The 20,811-nt window shown below is 38.1% G+C and overlaps 1 protein-coding gene across 2 annotated transcripts in view; it reads right to left on the bottom strand.

Annotated features, from left to right (window-relative positions):
- Positions 1 to 20,811, bottom strand: part of trappc9 (trafficking protein particle complex subunit 9) — a 149,893-nt gene that overhangs the window by 111,452 nt on the left and 17,630 nt on the right. For both annotated transcript variants that reach the window (XM_055225437.1, XM_055225438.1), the window contains 2 exons: positions 10,946 to 11,098; positions 5,674 to 5,792 (listed from right to left, as the gene is read on the bottom strand). In XM_055225437.1, the coding sequence (XP_055081412.1) occupies positions 5,674 to 5,792; positions 10,946 to 11,098 (272 nt within the window). The remainder of the gene's footprint in view (positions 1 to 5,673; positions 5,793 to 10,945; positions 11,099 to 20,811) is intronic.

The following is a 20,811-nucleotide window of genomic DNA, read 5'->3' as shown; positions in this document are numbered from 1 at the left end:
TACAAACTAGCATTAAAGAGAAGGGCTGAGAATGGGGAGAAATGTCTTTAGGCCATAGGCTGGATCTTCACACTAAGGCAGACAGCTGTGGCAGTTATAAATATCTGTATAGTGCCTGAGATCAGTATTTGTGGAGGGAGTCTGACGGCCATGGTGAGGGCCAGTCTTCTATAAATAGCAGCTGGCTGGCAGGCAGCCAACTCAGCCTGCATCTCCAGTGGATTCGATTAGCCCAGAGAAGCGTCCTCCCTCCTCCACTTGCCCCTGTCTGTGGGTTCATGCCTGCAACACGGCTTTCTCCTCACTGCATGCTGTTGGTTCTAGTCACAGTGCTGACATCAGCCTTTTCAATGTCTGACCTAATCATACCCATAACCAACTGCTACCTCTACTATTATATACAACATTATCTCTGCAACATACAAATACAAAACCATCTTATTAGTGGTAATATCTTCCCTTTGCCAAAACTGACCATTATTTTACATTACTAACATTAACTAGTTACATTACAAACAATAATCGACTGAATATAAATACAAAGCAGGGATCCAATCACTTTAAAAAGTCAATGATCAGAAGATTTTTATTTCACATGCTCTGTGAAAAAAGTATGTGGTTTGAGTTTGAATACTGAAGTAAGAAATGTGACAATTTTTGCATTAAATGGCACCTGACTCTATTTATGTTCATTGAAAATCAACACTGAATGCAATTTTTGCTTGTTTATAAATACAAAAAAATGATAACTGAATCAAATAATGTGATTAATATGAGGGAAATAAATCACTGTTTTTTGCAATATTGCCCAGTCCATATAAAACCACAAAAAAAATAGTAAGTATGGTCTAAATCAGTGACCGCCTACACCCTATATCGGGCCTTTATATTGAGTCTCTCCTCAGAACAAACACAGGTCTGAGTGAAATCTGTAAATAGCCATCATACTGTGCTGTGGTCTGAGAAGGGAAATTGCACCTGAGCAAACTGCAGTGCTCCAGACATGTGCTGTGTTGAAGATAATGACCGGTCATATAGGTGACGCCTGTCTATTTCAACATCATAGCCTCAGATGAAATGGCTTCAATGAAATCTGTGTAGCTGAGATATAGGTTCATGTGAGGGCTAAGTGAATGCACATCAGCCTTTCACTTGAAGATTTACAGACAATAATGTAGGTGGAATGACTAGATATTCCTTTTTCATGCTTGCACTTAAATTATGTAACTCATCGATCTCCAAAACTCCTGGCAAATGAAAACCAAATCCTTGTAAAACTCCGCTGCTGGGGGAAAAGTTATTGCAATCAAAGTCTCAAGAGAGTTTTGAGAGCTGCACTGAACAGACATAAGATTACAGCAATGGGCTGAGTGAAACGTTCCGCTAGCCCAGCACAGGTACATTTGCAGACTTCTCATAGTATAAATAATCTGCAAAAGCAACAAGTCTAAAAAGTGTTAAGGCTGTTCCAGGCCCTCACACTGAGAGAGCTGAGGTCAGAGCTGCACACGCTGAGAGCTGGACTGATTACACATCACTCAAAAACAGCTCACTGAAGAAATACAGTATGAGCTCAGAGCCCCAGCAGACACCTGCTTCATTAGAGTTGTACCGATACAGGCAGGAGAAGGTGCCCACAGGGACAGTCCTGCTGATAACATCCTCATAGAAAAGACATTATAGGCATTTTTGCTCTGATAGTACCAGCAGAAATAAGGTAATACAGATTTTTGTGTCCTCGGCCAGAGTACACGGACTGTTCCAGTTCATAATCACGTGCATTATGACAATTAAAAACGCTGCTGAACCAAGCTTGAGAATAACAAATCAAGTTTGTAGACTAGCTGTTTATAATTTGAACGATCCTACTTGAGCCTTTAAAAAAGTGTACAACCAAGGACATCTTTGTTATCACAAATAAATATTTGTAAAACAGCACAATACCAAAGTGCAGACTGAAAAGATCCTGTTTCAAATGAATGGCTCCATTGACACATACAGGAGGAACTTGCTGCGAGTGCCAGCCAGTCTGGCATCAACCATTTCAATTTCCTGTGCATCTGTCCATCCAATCTCTAGGCCAAATCACGCCAAACCAAGGCTCTCAGTTTATCATGCTCCACTTGTAACACAATTACAAATTTTGTCATAAGACTCATCACTACCAGAAAAAGTTTATGCAATCCAGTAGTATGTGTATTACTACATATGCCTATTCAAAAGAAAAGTACAAAATAAATGTATTGTTTGTGACCAATTCTACTGCTCATACATCTTAAACAGTAAATGAGATTGAAAATGTCTTGTTCATGTTGCTATAAATTTAAATCATAGCAGAAACCAGGCGTATAGGAGCATAGAGGGCTTATCTGTTCTTGGGCACATGTTCTGACCAGGGCTCAACATAAAGCCAACATGTACAGTATCAAAGGAGACTGGACATGGACATCCTTAGAACAGGCTGTGGGGTTCAGAAAGGCTCCATGTGTAATTGGCTTTACTTTAACCATTGCTCCAGCTGCGAACATCAGAGCTGCCAGTCAAGCTCAGATCCTAAAAGGCAGGGCTCACCACTAATTAAACTGCTGGTTTTGCCTTAAACAATATGTGCCCCATTCCATACCTAACCCCAGAGAACCTTGAAATCTACAGTTATGCAATAATCCCACAGGCCTTAGAACAGTGTGATTCATGTCTACTGAAGTTCTGAAAGGAAATTAAGATTTGCCCCTAACGTACAACCATATTTAATACCTCCGCTCTCATTTGTTTTACTTATTTATTGCTATTTTATGGTTCTATGTTTTCTATTGGGGTATTGTTCTTCGTTTTGCTTTTTTGGGGGGAAATTATTGCATTTTGATCCCCTGAACATCAACAAAAAGTCTCACATGGGGGTTTACAATGATTGGCTCAACAAAATATTTTACAAAATGGGCATCCTGAGAATGTCCGATGCTCGCTGACTCAACAGCGCTGCCTACAAATGGACGCCTCTGGGAGAGCAGGCAAGAAAATTTTGGCATAAACTCACAAAATTCAAAGCAGTGATAGGGCTCCATGAGACCGGCCTAAAATGAATTGAAGCAATGCCCTAGGAACAGGATGTCGGCCATATTGGAACGAAGTTTCGACACCTGTGGTTTTATTTTAACAAACTAGTCCTAGGTGTTTTGGTCCAAATGAGCTCAGATTTGACATAGTACAGCAAGAAATATAAAGACAACTGTGGGCATTGGCCTAGAGAGCTCAAATTTGAATCACTGTTGCGTGATCCCAGTCTGAATGTTACATGCACATGCTTAGTCCAACCATTGAAATTTGTATCTCTTATGTACTGGGAGACACTTAATTAAATTCACACAGCTCAGCTCTATAGCACCACCAATAGAACTGGAGAGAAAAAGAAAATTAGTTTGACAGAAATTATAAAAATTTTGCAGAAAATTCCTTTAAGTGTCTGTGCCCTAATTCTTACAGTCAGTGAAAAATTAATTCCCATAACAATACAGCATCACCTTTTAAGAGACCCCTGTTGGGTGTGAGACACATGTACTTTAATGTACACCAATGAGAAATAGTAATTATTGAAAACTGACACAAACATTATGTAAGATTGTAAAGGTTAATTACACTATAGCTTTAATGTATGTAACTACGGTTCTATGAATCACAGATGCAAAGTGCAAAGTGAAATTGACAGAGACACTATTTAGGTCACTCCAGTCAAAAAAAAGTCAACGACACCATGGGAACCTTTTGTATTATGCACGGGCTTGTTGATTCAAGGCCCTGAACCACACCAGTATAAGTCAACTGGCACATTTCACTACGCATATATGGTAACAGATAGTGGTCTAGGCAGCAGTCAGGAAGAGCGAAGGGTGTACAAGGCAGTCAAGTACAGATGCGGTCACGATTTCATGGTGGGCGCATGGGAGAGACATACAATGGTGGCGAGGGTCATCATCACCACTTGCGCCTTTAATTTGATTTGATTTTACAAGTTTTAATGTTTTTTAGGATTAGTACAGTGGTTCTCAAATAGTGGGGCGCGGTGCGACTCCGGGAACATGCTTTTCTTTTGCCGTACTAGAATAAAGTGTAATTGCACGTCCACTACTGTAGGTGGCAGTTGCGCTCTCATTGTGAGAGTGTGCGCAGGCCCTACACCATAGAGCAGGGGTGTCCAAACATTTCTCATTAAGGGCCACATATAAAAACACAGACAAAGCTGAGGGCCGATTGAGGGCCCTAGACTGGTCATCAATACAGTGACTACTTCAAATCTGCGTCATTATTACAAGTTAGACACTAGACCTTTATTCATGCTTACATCCTCAGTGGGACACATGAAATATTTCATATGGGCTTGATAAAGTAGATTTTCAGAAATGTACAGTAAAAAGTACTGTTTAAAGCATATGTGCCAAGAAAAATTGGTCTGAGGGCCACATTTGGCCCCTGGGCCACAGTTTGGGTATGCCTGCCATAGAGCTAATACTATGCCGTGTACGCACGCAAACCCTACACTGTAGGTAGCGTGTACGCAGCGCGCACACAGCAAAGAGCAGGAGAGAGCGAACAGATAGTGACACAGGACAGTGAACAAGAGACACTTTTGCTAAAGAGACACTATAGGAAAAAATTTAAACAGGGATGAAAAGAAAGGCAGAGAGAGACGGAGATAATGAGACGCACGAAAGTCACCAGAAAAGTGAGGTCCCAGCTAAACATTGAGCAGGAGCTGAGAGTTGCAGTATCAGGCTTCAAACCCCGGTTCGAAAAGCTGTGCCCTGCAAAACGTGCTCATCGCAGCCATTAATCCTAACTTCATTTTGATAAAGAAAAAAAAAAAAAAACAGGACAAATTGTTTTATTTATTTTTGTCTTGTTAATGTTGATGATCAAATTTTTCTTCTTCATGGGGGGGCATGATAGGAAATAACTGAGAAGCACTGGATTAGTAAATTGAGCATTTATACATTTTCAATTTTTTTTTGTTTTCAGTCTCAGCACTTTAGAAAATGTTTCATTTATAAAATGTGCTATATTAATAGTGTGGATTAAAATTTGCATGGCACTAACTTTTTACATTCTTTTACAGTAATAATATAATATTACACTATTATACAAATTTTAAAATGAGTCACAGAGCAGTGGTTCTCAGACACCAAGTACCAGTTGAAAAAATGTGTGGACTTCCAAGTATCACCATATCTAAACAAGGCAAAAAACAGGACTAATCATATGACTAAATGATCGGCTTAAATCAGGTCTAAAACAGGACAATAATATGCTATGCAAGTTCTAGATAAAGACTACCTCAAAGGTGGACAAAAATGTGGATTAAATCAGGTCTAAATTTAGAAAACAAGTGAACTGCAGAAGAATGCACACAAGCTCACATACCACAGTTTGAGAAACATTGCTCTACATGGTCCAGGAACTGTTGATGAATAATTTAAGTTTTAAAAAATCTTATTTGTCATTCCGTTTTGTGATATTGGGAGTTTATGAAAGGCAAGCTTCAGGTGCAATACCAGTTACACTTCTTGCTCAAATACTACTAAAGAGAAAACTTTTCAAAAGATGAAGACAATGGGCCGGCCACAGATAAAAGGGATTGTGGATTCTAAGGCCTCCATAATGTGTGGAGAGGTGGTTCTGTACCTTTATGTGGTTGTACTCCGCTTTGCCCGACTCACTGCTGACTGATTTGTTTTCGGGACGAGGTTTGAGCACTTGGCGAAGGGGGCTGGAGATTGGCAGGCCTGTCACGCTGATTCCATCTGAAAACAATAAAGTATCACATAATCAGCAAAGGGAAGAGAGTGTTCAGTGTTAAAAGTTTTGAGCTTGAACTAACAGTGTAAAATAGTTGCACCGCCTTAAAGTGATAGCATGTACATTTCTGGATGTGGAAATTAAACTGCATGATTTAATTGAATTCAAAAATCATACTTCTACATGGAGATACATCAGATTAGATTTGTTCTATATTAATGTGTTTGTATCTGTTTAATGTTGTAAGTTATTGTTGAACTGAACAGAAGCCAGCCCTTCTCATGGCAAAAAAGAGTAAGGTTTGTGGAAATGCAATCCCGCTTACAGTAAAAGATGCATATTTTTTATTTATTTTTCTGTGCAATGAAATAATATATAAATCATACATAATGAAAAAACATGCTTTCATTTTTGTTTATTTTTGTTGGTAAGTTAAACTTTGGTTTTAAGTAATCAACTCCCTTTTCTCATCCTCGAAGGTCCAAAATCATACATCACGCAATTCATTCATCCTCCCTATTTGAATATCAGCGTAGAATTTATAAAACCTACAAGTAGTTACAATTAAAGATTCATTGTGAAAATCTCTTTAGCATTCCAATGGCATTTTGTAATATTAAAATGCTAGTGGAGTTTTTTACTTTTCTGACCTTGACAGCAGTGTGAGAATGTAGGAGCAGCTGCACTATCAGTAGCCGTGTCGGGCATCACTACAGGGGTTGCCAATTTGAACCCATTGAAACAATGCAGCCAAAATGAAGCCCAGAGCCCACAGCCTGACGTCAAACGGATCGTACCAGTCTGACGTCAGCTAACTGAAGACCCTTGCAATTTGTCCCGACACTAGGGGACATCACCAGACTCCAAACTGTTTTAGTGAGCTCTGAGCACTTCACTGAATGACCGTCCGACTCATCTCCATTATTGTCATTATTTGAAATTTGGACTCATTAGATTTTGTGACTTGGCAGAAGAGAAATTTAGCCATTGCATTTGTCCAAATACTGAGATGCTAATTCTAACATTTGGTTCAAGGCAATGTCAGTTGTCTGCAGATTGGGTTTTGAATTGACCATCAGTAAGCATTCTTCCATTCAACTTCATTCAGCATCCTCCTTGTTGTTTTTTGGCAAACTCTAAAGAAGTGAACAATGCAAATCTAAACAACAAAACAAATTAACAAGATAAGATAATAATTGATTGTCTCTCATGGCAGAAATATGTCTTTGGTCAGGGGGTCTTATGCTTTAACACATAGAAAATACATCACACGACATAAGCTCACACAATCATCACCCACCACTGAACATAAATAAATAAAAGACCAAGAATAACCACGAACGATACACCATCAGGGGGCCTTTAAGTCTTATGTTCTATTACTAGTTGCACCTCCCCTAGGCCTATGTGCCTTATAAACTGAACTCAATTTGAAGTCAATAGAAGCGTATAAAACTAAAAAATTTAAAGGGGCAAAGGTGTAACTTTTCTAGCGGAGAGTCTACCACTTCCTTGTCTCCAGATTATTGCTTTACCTGGAATATTGCTAATTCTGCTCCATGGAGATGACGGGGTGACACCACTAGGCCTCAGTTATAGGTCAGATCTAAACAGATTCTAAACATTCACATCATTAGGCTAAGCAGTCAGTATCAGGGGCATAGCACACTGTGAGTAATGGCTGGTGTGATTAGCCCTGGCACTGCTCTGAGCCAGGCGCACCCCAGCACCCTCTAGTCCAGAGTCTGGGCCTCGGGAGAAACCGCTCCACTCAGCATTTTCATCACAAAGTGGTTGCTACACTAGCTTCTACATGTAAAAAGGTTAATACATATGCATATAACAAGTGGCACTGTGAATGTGACTTATGACCTTTTAAATGGGATGACTGAACGTATTAAAAATAACAGAAGTTCATTGTAATTTCCTCTTTGTCAAATCAGCCTCACTGAGACCGCAAGAACCTCATTACTCATCTATCTGAGGAGAGACAGAGAAAGATGGAGCTTTCAATGAGCACAAATCTGTTCAAAGAGATTCAAACAAATGATGAGACATTATTGGAAGCCATTTGGGTCCATCTGGAGGCTCCATTAAACCAGCTGCTTTGTTTTAACTGCAAAAACAAATGTTGGGAATGGGGGGATTCGAAGCGAATGAGACATGAATCAAATTGGACTAGCTGTATCTCGTCTAAAAAGTTTTTTTTTTAATCTTTGATTTTTTTTTTATCTTTCATTATTAATATTGGATAAACATGACTGTACACCTAAAAGCTGCACCAAGTAGCCCACCTCTCTCAGAGTTTTAAATCAGTGGTGTCCAAATTAAAGCCCAGGGGCCAAATGCGAGCCTAATGCCATTCTTTCTTTGCCCTCAGGCCTCCTGGTGAGTTCAAGTAATTTCATACTATTCCATACTACTGTTTTTGAATGATTCACAGTATTGTGAATGTTTGGACACTACTGTTTTAAATAAATCATTTAACATCTGCACAAGTTAAATAACAATCTCATCTCAGTCTGGAGTCAATTGAGGCAAAAGCACAAGAGAACAGTATAAAACAGCACTCAGAGCTGGACACATCCTACTGTTTGTGATATGCTTTTATTCTTACTGGATCCTAGCATAATGGGTTTCTTGTGTCTGTAGACATCAACTGTAACACTAGTTCCAGACGAGCCCTGACTTGGAGCAGATAACAGGCACCAGACTATCTTCAGAGACAAGCAGTGCATTAATGTAGGCGGGGGCAGTGTCATTAGGTAGCACGCTCACACCATTTAACACGCTAACGCTGCTGCTCAGTCAAGGCCCATTAGTGATGACATCACAGTCATCTGATCTGAGTTATAGTGCTGCGTCTCAGGCTGAACTCCGAGTGAGGCAGAGACTCTTCTTCAGATCAATCAATGCCGTTTCCTGTGGCCTTGTCTGATGTGTCCCTTCTGCCACAGCAAACACACAGAGGACACCACAGTGTGTTAAAGTGACACAGAACAAGCTCACATTTCAATGTTTGTCCAAAAGTAGAAAGGTGTTAATTACTAACTAAAATTAAATGAATGTCAGTCATGTAAAGCGCTAATGTACCAGCCGTGCGCTCACACCAAACAAGCTGTGAGACGTTATTCATGTGCTGACTTTGGAGCAAGCTGACAACGTGTGAAGAGGGTTCCTCTAAAATAAGATTTCTATATTCATCTCCACCCACACATCCACAAACTATCCTTATTTGGCAGGAGCTGTAAAATGTCCCCAATGTTTTATTAAATGACTTTTATAACAAGTACAACTACTTTAAGAATCTGAATAGCAGTAAGAGTGTGAAGCCAGTATTGTAAACTGCCCTTGAGAAGCAGAAAGACATAGGTCAGCCAAAGAGGGAGCAACAGCGCAATACCTCCAGGCTAGATGTATGCCCAGTGCTTATTTATTCAGGATTTAGTGGTGCTGCATCAAACAACAACTCTTTTTAAGTGTAAACACAAATGCCTTAGAGGCTAACCACCATGCAATTCACTGCCTGCAGCACTGGCATCAATTGAGGATAGACAGGTGAATGGTCGCTTTTATGTTTATTTGGTCAAACATTTACTGATGTTGCCCATGGAAAAAGTAAAAAAATAAATAAATAGTTTGAACAATCAAATATCCTGGTCCACGGTTGCAATATAGTAAAATGAGTCAAAAAATTTGGAAAATTCTAGCTTTTAAACAGCACAAAAGTTTTCCACTTTTGTATACATGTAAGTTGTATAGGTGCTCCGCTTGTTAGCTAAGCAATGTAATTAAATGTTGAGTGAGTCAGTAGTGTCTGAAATAATGACAGATTTCACAGTTTAATTAGCGCAGACTTCAGGACTTGGTAATCGTCCAACACACAACAGTCCAGACAGAAAACAAAGCCAATCGGACTCTATGCAAAGTGGATGGCGTGGTAATACAGCGCGGCATGCGATTACAGTAGAGAATTAGACAAACATCAAATGTATTTACCCAATACAGCCTCCCACAATGTTCTATGATGACTGCAGCCGGGGTCGTTTGTTATCAGCACAATTCAGAGCTCCAGTCACAGCTGAGTTAATTAAAACAGTGAAGCTGTATTGGCAAAATGACCCCATGAGAAAGGCTCAGTTGGAGAGATAAACAATTTCATGTGGGTACAGTCTGAACTGAATTAAACCGGTTTGTTGATTATAAGTATTCATTCTTGCATAGATTTACTGGAGGAAAGCTACTGTCTAGAGGAGAAGGTGCAGAGGTCACAGGCAATGCTAAGAATTTGAGGAGAAATCAGGCTGTGCAAGGGAAGGAGCGGGGCGAAAGAAGTGACCCAGAGACATCGCACAATACATGTCTGAAATAAGGCATCTAAAGAAGAGTTACGAGTAACAGTAACAGTAACAACGCCAATCTACACACATTTATCTTGCCTTTATGTGAGAAACCACCTCATCCTCATGAGCAGGTGGTGGATATTGCATTAAACTTATCCATCTTTTACATTACTCAAAATACAGTGAAGAGCTGTGAGTGTGTTTGCCTCTCCAGAGATCTGTCCTGCAACTTGACCTATTGGCACCAACTGCTTGTCTCCATAGAGATAGCTTAGAATTTTAATGCCACAGAGTGCAACAATCAAGACAAAGCGATGGCATCGCGATGGCATCTCCATGGCATCTCCATGGCATCTCCATGGCATCTCCAAACTGGTGGCAGAACCTCCATCAGAAAAGTTACATAGTGCCCACTGCACCCAGATATTGACAAGTACTTAACTTTTTCTTTCTCACAATCTTAAGGAATAACTTTCACACTAATTTAAAATAGAGAGATTAAATTACCTCAAGAACCAGAGAGCAGACACCTAAAGTATATACAGCCGTCGTGTCCCTGGACAAGATACTCATACTATCAACAGTTATCAAGGTAGTCTCAGTGGGTAATAGGTTGCAACAGCAGTGTCTGGCCTGAAAATCTCTGAGTAACTATAGTTTGGTTGTGGTGGTGTGGAAATATTGAAAGTGAATTCTTGGCGTCAATATACTTACACAAGGTTAAAAAAACACCTTGAGCCCGCCAAAATAGGCACTTAAAAGCAATTAGTGAAAATCAGTTTTCGAGTCAGGTTAAGGTGATGTGTGGTCCTCACCATCATTGAGGTCCTGCAGTAGGTTCTCCTGGCCCGAGAAGTCCAGCTTGACCTTGATGCTGACAGCAAGTGTCACCGATTGTCCCGGCTTCAGAGGCAGGTGAGAGAGCGCATCCTCCATCTCCCAGCTCAGGAACTCCCCATATACTTTTTCTGCACCCAAGACACAATATTTACACAATTATTTGAAAAAGGCATAGTTTTGGAATGTACAAAAAATACTTATTTAGGCTTTTTTAATAAGACGGTTATGCTTTTGCGAAGTAAATTAAGAGCAAAGTTGCCAGATGTTTTTCTCTCTGATGCGAGTTTAGGACACTCTCTACACTCCAGCTTCTTTCTTTTCTTTTAGACTAAGACATTTATTGAAACAAAAGGGAAATTACTTGGGCACACTAGCTCACACAATGCAAAAATAATAACAAAGAAATAATTAAAGTAGCAAAAATAGCAGAATACCTGTGTATGAAAAACAGAATACAGTAAATATACCAAGACTATACAAGAGGTGGTGGATTAAGGAGATACAGTGGCGATACAGATGAAATGGTGATTTGACATTGGGTTAACTGTGTAAAAAGACAAAAAGGTGTGACACAGAATGTATGAAAATAGATGACAATGGGAATTATTGCTCATAGTCTGGACCATTAGGGCATGTCTTGCACTAGTGATGTACATGGCATCTGATTATCCTCCAATTTTCACTTTTATTGAGATGAAGGAATGATCTGTCTGAAGTTGAATTATTCATTTGGTGCTCCAAACTCAACACCTGAACACAACACATGAGACATTTCTGAGCCCCTTCCTTTATAAATGCTGCTTTTAAACCACTCTACGTGTTCCTGGGGTGTTTAAATCTAAATATGAACAATAATAAGTGACCAATAAGGTGCCTTTTTCTAGCATTAGTAGCAGGCTTGATTGACAGCTAGGCCGTTTCGTCAATATGCACCTGCCTTGTGGAAATCAGCTTTGGTTGATATGAAAAATGTACTAGAAATTCTAAATAAGGAAATTAGTTGCAAATCAGCCGCTATAACTGCTAGCCTCGACTGGCTTCAGTTGGCTGGAAATGAACAGTATGGCGTCCCTCCGTCCACTTCTATGTACAGTCTATGCACACCCTAGAAGAACAACTGAGACATAAACAACTGCGAGACTTCAGGAGGGTGTGGGATTTGACAGTATTCAATAGTTCTGCTTTAAACAGTCGCAATAACAAAGCTGTTCTGTGTAAATGAAAGAGAACTGAATCCAATATGAGACAGGAAGAATAGAAGACACTTAAATATGCAACAGAAGTAATTGAACAGGAGGCAGGCAGGATTGCAGATGATGTTATTACACAAGGGTGATGAGTCACACGCACCGTATCTGCTGGGAGTGTCTAGAAATTTTTCTCTCATTTCTAGTGCTTCCCAAACATTAGTTGCCATTTTCAGTAAAAATCTAACAGTAGTAATTCAAGTTTGTTTGTTTTTTTTAATCACACACAATCATGAGCACTGGAGCATCTCTGGGTTGAGTTACGCTGAAGTTGAGCTGAAGCCCACATACAATACAATGCGGTTTGCACTCTGGAACTCCTCCCCTAAATGTAAATAATGTCAATAATGTCAGACAACAAACACCAATATGAAAAAGTGTTTGCTCTGAACTACAAGAAAACCCCAGCAATTACTAAAATTTTATTTGTTTGAATCCATCTGGAAACTTGAGCTAAAAGTCATAGTATTGCTTTGACAAAATATATAAAACACAAGGCAAAACATCACAGAAGAAACTAAACCGTGTGGTGTAAAGAGGAAACCACTGGCCAAGAGCAACATTACCAGGCTTTCTATTATGGGCTCACAGTGAACAGAATCCGGCTCTTATGTGCATCAAAGTGAGAGCAAGAAACAGCACAGGGATGAGAGCTCCTGCATTATCTCAGCTGGAGTTTTAAGGATTCAGATAATATCCACTCTGCTTTTGTTTTCTTATCAACAAACTTTCTGTGAATATTCTGAGCTTTTTGTTCTTTTCCAGTGAAACCGCGGCCTATCTCCCATGTCAGGCCGCTGTGGCTGCACTCCAGCAGCAAGAGCAATGTTTTGTTTGTTTTTCCTCAGACGCCTTCTTTTTGTGAGTGTCATCTTTTATTCATTAGTTTCGTACAGAAAAAGGCCTGGCCTCAGAAGCCACCTCTGCACTAGTTTGAGCCTGAAGCCACCTTAGGATTCTGAGAGCGAGGTGCACTCAGGTGAGCACCTACAGTCGGTCTTGGGTTCAGATGAGCAACAGTGGAGACCATCGCTCCTGCTGCACACAGAGGGGATTCTTTGGTGTTTGTTAGAAATATGGCAGAAAGGTCATCAAACTATAGAAAAAACATTTGTGTTGAATTCAATGAAATTATTCACATGGGGTCAGGTTAGCCTCAGTTTATTCTCTATACTATGTGCATCTACTGTGCTATAGTTACTCCTCTTCTCCACATGGTTAACACACAAACCCAGCATATTTAGACCGTGTTCTTCTCTCAGACTAAAAACACTCTGTTCCACCTTGTGATGTCATCATGTGGTAATACAGGAAGTGCTCCACTATGTTTTTAAACTCCATACACCTTCACTAGAATCATTTGGATGATTTCAGATGAGGAATTGCCCATCTCTACTGAACCCAAGGTAAAAGCGTAAGAGCTCTTAACTTAAAAACTACCACTTCATGACATCACAAGGTGAAACTCACAAAGTTAATAAGAGTTATAGTCAAATTGTTATCATTATTTTTTGTTATTTTATGTTTTTCTTTTCTTTTTTCTTTCTTTATGGGGTTCAGGGAAAGATGGTAATACTGGTAAGGGCCAACGTGTATCTACCGATGACAAGAATAATGTCTGATATCAAATTAATGGTAACATATGGGTTTGATAAACATAAATTGTAGTAGAGAATATGAAAAATTTGACCAGCACCATTCTGGTACTTTAGGGAACATAAACTGTGAATATTATAACGCAGAAGATTTAATAAATGTTAAGAGTGACTTTACCTTTTCATTGATGCATCTAAACATCAGAAGTATCAAAAAGCATCACGATGACCTGGTTTCACTACTTGCCACTATAGGCCATGACTTTGAGATAATAGGTTGTAGTGAAACTTGGATAAATGAACTAACATATCTTGACTATTTTAATCTGGACAGATACTCACTATATCACAAAAATAGAATTGGTAAAATTGGAGGAGGAGTATGTCTATATATAAGCTCCCAATTCTCAGTAAAGGAACGAACAGACATTAGGTTGGATGATGGTTATTCTGATTCATTATTTGTAGAACTAAAAAACATAAATTCAAAAACTATTATCATAGGAGTAATTTATCGTCCACCTGATTCAGACTGTGATACTTTTAGAGATCAACTTGAGAATGTTTTAGTCCACATAAACCAAACTAATACAAACTGTCTTATCATGGGAGACTTTAACATAGACATATCTAAAGAAGATAACATTGGAACAGACTTTCTCAATACTCTTCTCCTCATCATTTTTCCCAACTATCAATAAACATACTCGAGTTACAGAGAGAAGTAAGTCAACCTTGGACAACATAATAACTAATATAGCAGAAATTGAATGTAAATCAGGAATAGTATATTCCGATATCACAGATCATTATCCCATTATACATTATTTGAATTTGAAGAACAAAATACCCGACCTATGCGAAAAGAGAAAAATGAAGGTTCTAAACAACAAAACCCTTGCGAATCTGATTCTGCATCTTCAAACTAAAAGGTGGGACTCAGTATTGAATACCTCAGACCCCAACTGTGCATATAATTCACTAATTTCTGAAATAACAGATTCTGTTACTAAAACTATTCCGGAAAAGATAATTAAACAGCATAGTACACATGCCAAACCATGGATAACAAAAGGAATTCAAAAGTCTATAAAAAAGAAAATGAAATTATATAAGCAGTATGTTAAAAATCCTAACACCCACAACAAAATGTTATATACTAAATACAAAAATAAATTGACAAAAATAATAAGAACAAGCAAACAAATGTATTTTACTGTCAAATTCAATAATGTTCTTGGGAACCAAAAGGAATCTTGGAAGGTGTTAAATGAGATCCTCAGCCGCACACAAAAACCTTCAGTCCTTCCGGACACGGTGTTGCAAAATGAACTAAATGGAAATACCAACTTATCTAATATCTTTAATAATTACTTTGCCTCTGTTGGTAAACAACTTTCTAAAAATATATGTCAACTAGGGGGTGCCCACTATGAGCATTATCTTCAGGGCTCCTATTCTAACTCACTCTTTTTCAAACCTACCTGTAAAGTAGAAGTCATCAACATCATAAACAAGCTAAAGTCTTCTCATACTACTGGTGCTGATAACATCTGTAGCATAATCATTAAAGCCATAGTAAATGAAATTGCTGAGCCTCTTGCCTACACTATCAACCTTTCATTAGCACAAGGCATGGTGCCAAAATTAACCAAGATGGCAAAAATAATACCCATATACAAGTCTGGGGATAAAAATGACACTCAAAATTACAGACCTATATCCATCCTCCCAACTCTCTCTAAAGTATTAGAACGAGTAGTATACTCCAGACTTGTAGAATATTTGGATAAGTATAACATATTAGTACCTTCACAATATGGCTTTAGGAAAAACAGCACCACATGTATGGCTATTTTAGATCTTGTTGAGAAAATTAACGATGCTTTTGAAGAAGGAGAGTACGGTTGGGGTGTTTCTAGATCTTTCAAAGGCATTTGATACTATAGATCATGAAACTCTTCTTGGTAAATTGATGCACTATGGTGTCAGAGGAGTAGCACTCCAGTGGTTTAGAAGTTATATCTGTGGAAGAGAGCAATATGTGCATGTTGAGGAACAAAATTCAGACACAAAAATCATTGAGACAGGAGTCCCACAAGGATCCATTATGGGGCCACTCTTATTTATTATTTATATAAATGATTTTGTCTTTTGTTCCAACAACATTCACAAAGTACTATTTGCTGATGACACGAATCTGTTTATGTCACAAAAACCTGGATCAGTTAGGGAAACTTCTAAATGAACATCTCGTAAAGGTAAATACTTGGTTCAAATGCAACAAACTGTCTTTAAATATTAACAAAACCTTCTTTATTGTCTTCCTGCCAAACAGACATAAATCCTGTGATGAGGACCTATGCATAAAAATAGATGGCCAAGTTATCCAACAAGTTGATTCCACTAAATTCTTAGGAGTATATATTGATAAATCTTTAAATTTCAAAAAACACATTGATGAGCTGGTTAAAAAATTATCCAAAATTGTTGGCCTACCGTTTAAAATAAGGCATGTACTTCCATCAGAAGCACTGCTGACACTGTATAGATCCTTGTTTGAGACGCACCTGAATTATTGCAATGTGATATGGTGCCACACCTATCCCACTTACACTGCTAAACTCCAGATATTACAAAAAAAAGCCATAAGGGCGATCACCTGGTCCTTGTCAAACTCCCCAACAAATCCACTCTTCCACAGATATGGTCTTCTAAAGCTATGTGAAAGTAACATATATCACAATGCTTGTACAATGTACAGTGTGGTTCACAAACTAAACAGTCGATTGTGTGACCTTATCCCACTACAATCATCCTCTCATCAGAACAACACAAGGAAAAAATGTATTTTAAAAGGAAAATTTAGGAAATTAACATGTACCAGCTTTAGTGTCTGCTATAGAGGTCCACAAATATGGAATGAATTAAGCATCAACATTAAACAGTCTCCCTCATTACATATATTTAAAAGAAATCTGAAATGCAAACTACTGGGAAGCTATAGTGCCTGACTTACTTAGTGCGGCTCAAGTTCTGCATTGGATCTTCTCTCTGCTCATAACGGGTGTGTGTATGTAAACGTATGTGGATATGTGTGTGTGTATTATACATATATTTATATATGTGTGCAGCTGCATGTATATATGTATGCTATGCATGTGTCATATATAGATATTATATGTTGTATAGGTCATATATAATGTATAGGTTGTGTATGTATATTGTGTGTGTATATATATATATATATATATATATATATATATATATATGTGTAGGGCAAAGTAAAAGAAAAGGAATACTTGCCAAGCCATCATTGGGTGTTTCGCACAGGGTGATGGACCCCATTACATAAGCTTTACAGCTTCTTGGGGGTTCCATGTTTTTCACAGGGTCAATTGGGAATAGGTGAACAATAGACACTTCCATATGTAGCATATAAACGCAGAATTGTAGATAGTATGTTGATACGTGTGTGTATGTTGCTACGTGTGTGTATGTGTGTATGTGCCTTACTAAACTTTGACCATTGTGAAAAATAAATTGAATTGAATTGAATTGAAAAACAGAGCATTTTGAGCTTTGGAGATGTAGACAGACTAATAATAAAGTGTTATTCAAACATGTGGAAATGAAACAAAACACAACTCCAGGTCTGTTTTTTGAGGAGGTAAAAACGTTATAACATGACTTAAATCCAGTGGTGGAAGATGTACTGTATAGATGTACTGTATATTGTAAAAGTATAGATACTGGGGCAAAAAATACCCAAGTAAAAGTACAGATAAATGTGAAAAACATACACTGTACAATGTGCTTAAGTAAAGTACAGATATCCAAAATGTATACTTAAGTACAGTACTTAACTACTTTTACTTTGTTACATTCCACCACCGCTTAAAGTTCACAAGGGTCAATTTTTCTTAATATAGGACCTTTAATTATTTTATTCAAAGCAAATTTGGGTTTACAATAGTCTCTTATGTAAGAATTAAGTAACATAAGAAGTGTTCTTGTTGAATATGTACCGTAAATACAATTTATCACAATAAAATTAGATTAAAATGATAAAACAAAGACCCATGTTAAAATAAAACAAACAAAACTAGACAGTACATTAAGGTTGCACTCACACTGGGCCTTTTGAACCGAGCTGTAGGGTTCTATGGCTCACACTCACACCTGCACAACAGAACCGAGCCACGGCCTGGTGATGTTATCACATACCGCTGTTTATGTGGCACAGCAGTGTTTTGGCTTTAACGGAGAAAACAAGACCAGGGCCATGAAATATCTCTTAAACAGTGGGTCAGATGAGTCCTGTTGTGTTACTCCTCTGAGTTTATGGATTAATTACTGAAGGTGAGTGCAGATTCACCATGTAGACTGTACAGATAAATGGACATAGCTAACCTGCTAGCCGGCGCGTTCCAAATAGGAAGTGTTTATGGGCATGCTTCTGGCTCCATAGATTCTGGCTCCAGTTCACTTTACATTAGTAAACTGTGTTTATGTCATTTTGGTCTTAAAATGTTTGCATTAACCTGCTCTACATGATCCCGCCTTCTTTCTTTGACGTCGCTCCCTCTAGCGTTAGTAACAAGTTTGATTGACAGCGTTGCCTTCCCCAGCTTTGCTCCTGACTGACTCTTTGGTTGCTCTGATACTCACAATCAAAATTCCAAATATAGAACGTGGCTCCAAATTGGCTCCCATAACTGCTAACCTTGATGAGCTTCATTTGACTGGAGCGGAAAGCTATGGGTGACGTCACACTCCCTCGGTCCACTTCTTTATACAGTCTATGGTTTGTTGTCTTCACATCAATTCACATTCATGTCTTCACATTAGTAAACAACAGAAAACAACGAAGCAACATCAGTGCTACGTTTGAACTAAAAAAAAACTAAAACATCATTACATAAATAAGACAAAACAGTTGTAATATTTGGAAACTTTCGGTTTGATCTGCATAGTTAATTACGAGATCATAGCTCCTTAAGGCTGGTAAGGAGTCTCCCAAGGTTCCTATGCTAAAGGAGCTATGAAAGGAAGAGTTCTAGGTGCATTTAGACTATTTGTATAAACCCACCTAGGCCATCAGTTTTTCATCCCATTGTATATTTAAAAAAAAAAAAATGTTTGAGAGATTAAAACAAATATCGCTCAACAAAACAACAAACAGAAGAGGAAAAAACTTGCACAGACCCCAGGGTATAGTGTAGAGTCCTGATGGGTAACAAAACCATAGACACATGCTAAAAAGAATAGATTCCAGACTAAAAGTTTGTAGGATAAATGAGCAGCATATACCGGTCTGCTACATTCCTCTAGCATTGTCGCTGTGTGCCTCTGCCGAAATGTCAGATCTACACTAAAGAGCCAATTTAGGACTTGGCTATGTTATGATTAGCATTAAAAACACTAGTTATCTTCTGGTTGGTACCAAGAGGCGGCATGAGACTATGACTGCAATGCAAAGAGAGGCGATGACAGTATCCAGTAATTATCAACCTCCACAACAAACCCCAACAATGGCCTGAAAATAGAACTCATTTCATCTGCTCACAGCTACAACTTACAAAACAACAGAGTCAGTGTTTGTTGTGGACAATGACTTGAGCTATTCCTGTTGTGTTATTAAAGTAAGCCAAAGTGTACCAATACTGGACTTCAGAGATATAAAAATATACGTATAACAGAATGTAGAAAGTCAGAAGTGTCTCATCTTTAAAGCGTCATCAGAACAGCTAATCAGGCCTGTATTATCTCCCAGGTTCAATAACAGTATCCTCCTTGTGAGAGTGTAAAACAGAGGCTGACAAAAACACGCCCTTCAAAGCTCTCCTGCCGCAGGTTACATAAAATTAATTGCACAGGAGTTCTTTCTTGGAGCTGTAATGAGGCTTGGGGCGAAGAATACCAAAGTAAATGGCACAGAGTCAAAGGGGTGGCATCTCCGCCTGATGAGCCTGAACCATGTAGTAGAGCATGCTGGGAAAGTTTGGAGACTTCTCATACCTCCCACAACTAAACTTAACCATTTAGTCCTCATTAAACAGGTAGATCTGGAAAAGGTTTTAATATTTTTGTATCAATAATAATGTTTGTTATTAGGTAGAGCAGAGCAGTATGACAAAAAAGTATAACGATTTTTGTTGACTGAGTGCATCTTGATCGATTGTATTTTATTTTGTTATTGCCAACAAACAATTTAAAAAAAATTCAATGTCAGGATTGGCTGGAGAGCTCTCAGTTAAAAAGATCCAAGCTGATCACGGACAATTAGAAATGACTGAATCTTGATCTTGATTCAAATTTGATTCATTGCACAGCCTCATTAATAACTATTCTATAATTTGTAGTCTCATTAACATTTAGGAGAATGTATTTTTCTTCAATAAAAGTCAATGATGTGAATGTTAAAGCTTATTATGCATGTGACGCAAGCAATTAAGCATACATAAATTACAAGCTTGAGCTTTGCACCTGTTTTTCACTGTGTTTAATGACAAATTACACATAAACTACTTAACCTAACTACCAAACTACTTCTTTCATTGCTTGAAGTCTAGAATTCCTTCGGCCATCTCTGAATGCACTAGATTAATGTAATTTGTCTATTACATAATTCTATTAAAATAGATAATTAATGGAACTATTGCACAAAATATATAATAAAAGACATGTTTCAAAACCAACACTCAAGTAGGGATGTAAAGATTATTTGGTTAATCGACAATTGGGATTATTCAGGTCACAATATAATTGTAACAGCAAAACAATTATATTTGTGACCATTTCAGAAACAACAAAAAGACATTTCCATTCTATTACAATCAATCTAAAGAGCTTTTTTGTCTTCTGAACATTATGTTATCATTAAGAAAGATTCATTTCATAAACCAGGACACATACTGTAACATGTTAGATAATGGAAATTAAAGAAAATTAAAGAGGGGGTATAATGCAAAATCAATTTTGTGAGTTTTCTACCAT

Source organism: Periophthalmus magnuspinnatus, chromosome 11 (assembly GCF_009829125.3).
Source record: "Periophthalmus magnuspinnatus isolate fPerMag1 chromosome 11, fPerMag1.2.pri, whole genome shotgun sequence".
Lineage (NCBI taxonomy): Eukaryota > Metazoa > Chordata > Actinopteri > Gobiiformes > Gobiidae > Periophthalmus > Periophthalmus magnuspinnatus.
This window is presented reverse-complemented; position numbering and strand designations above follow the sequence as displayed.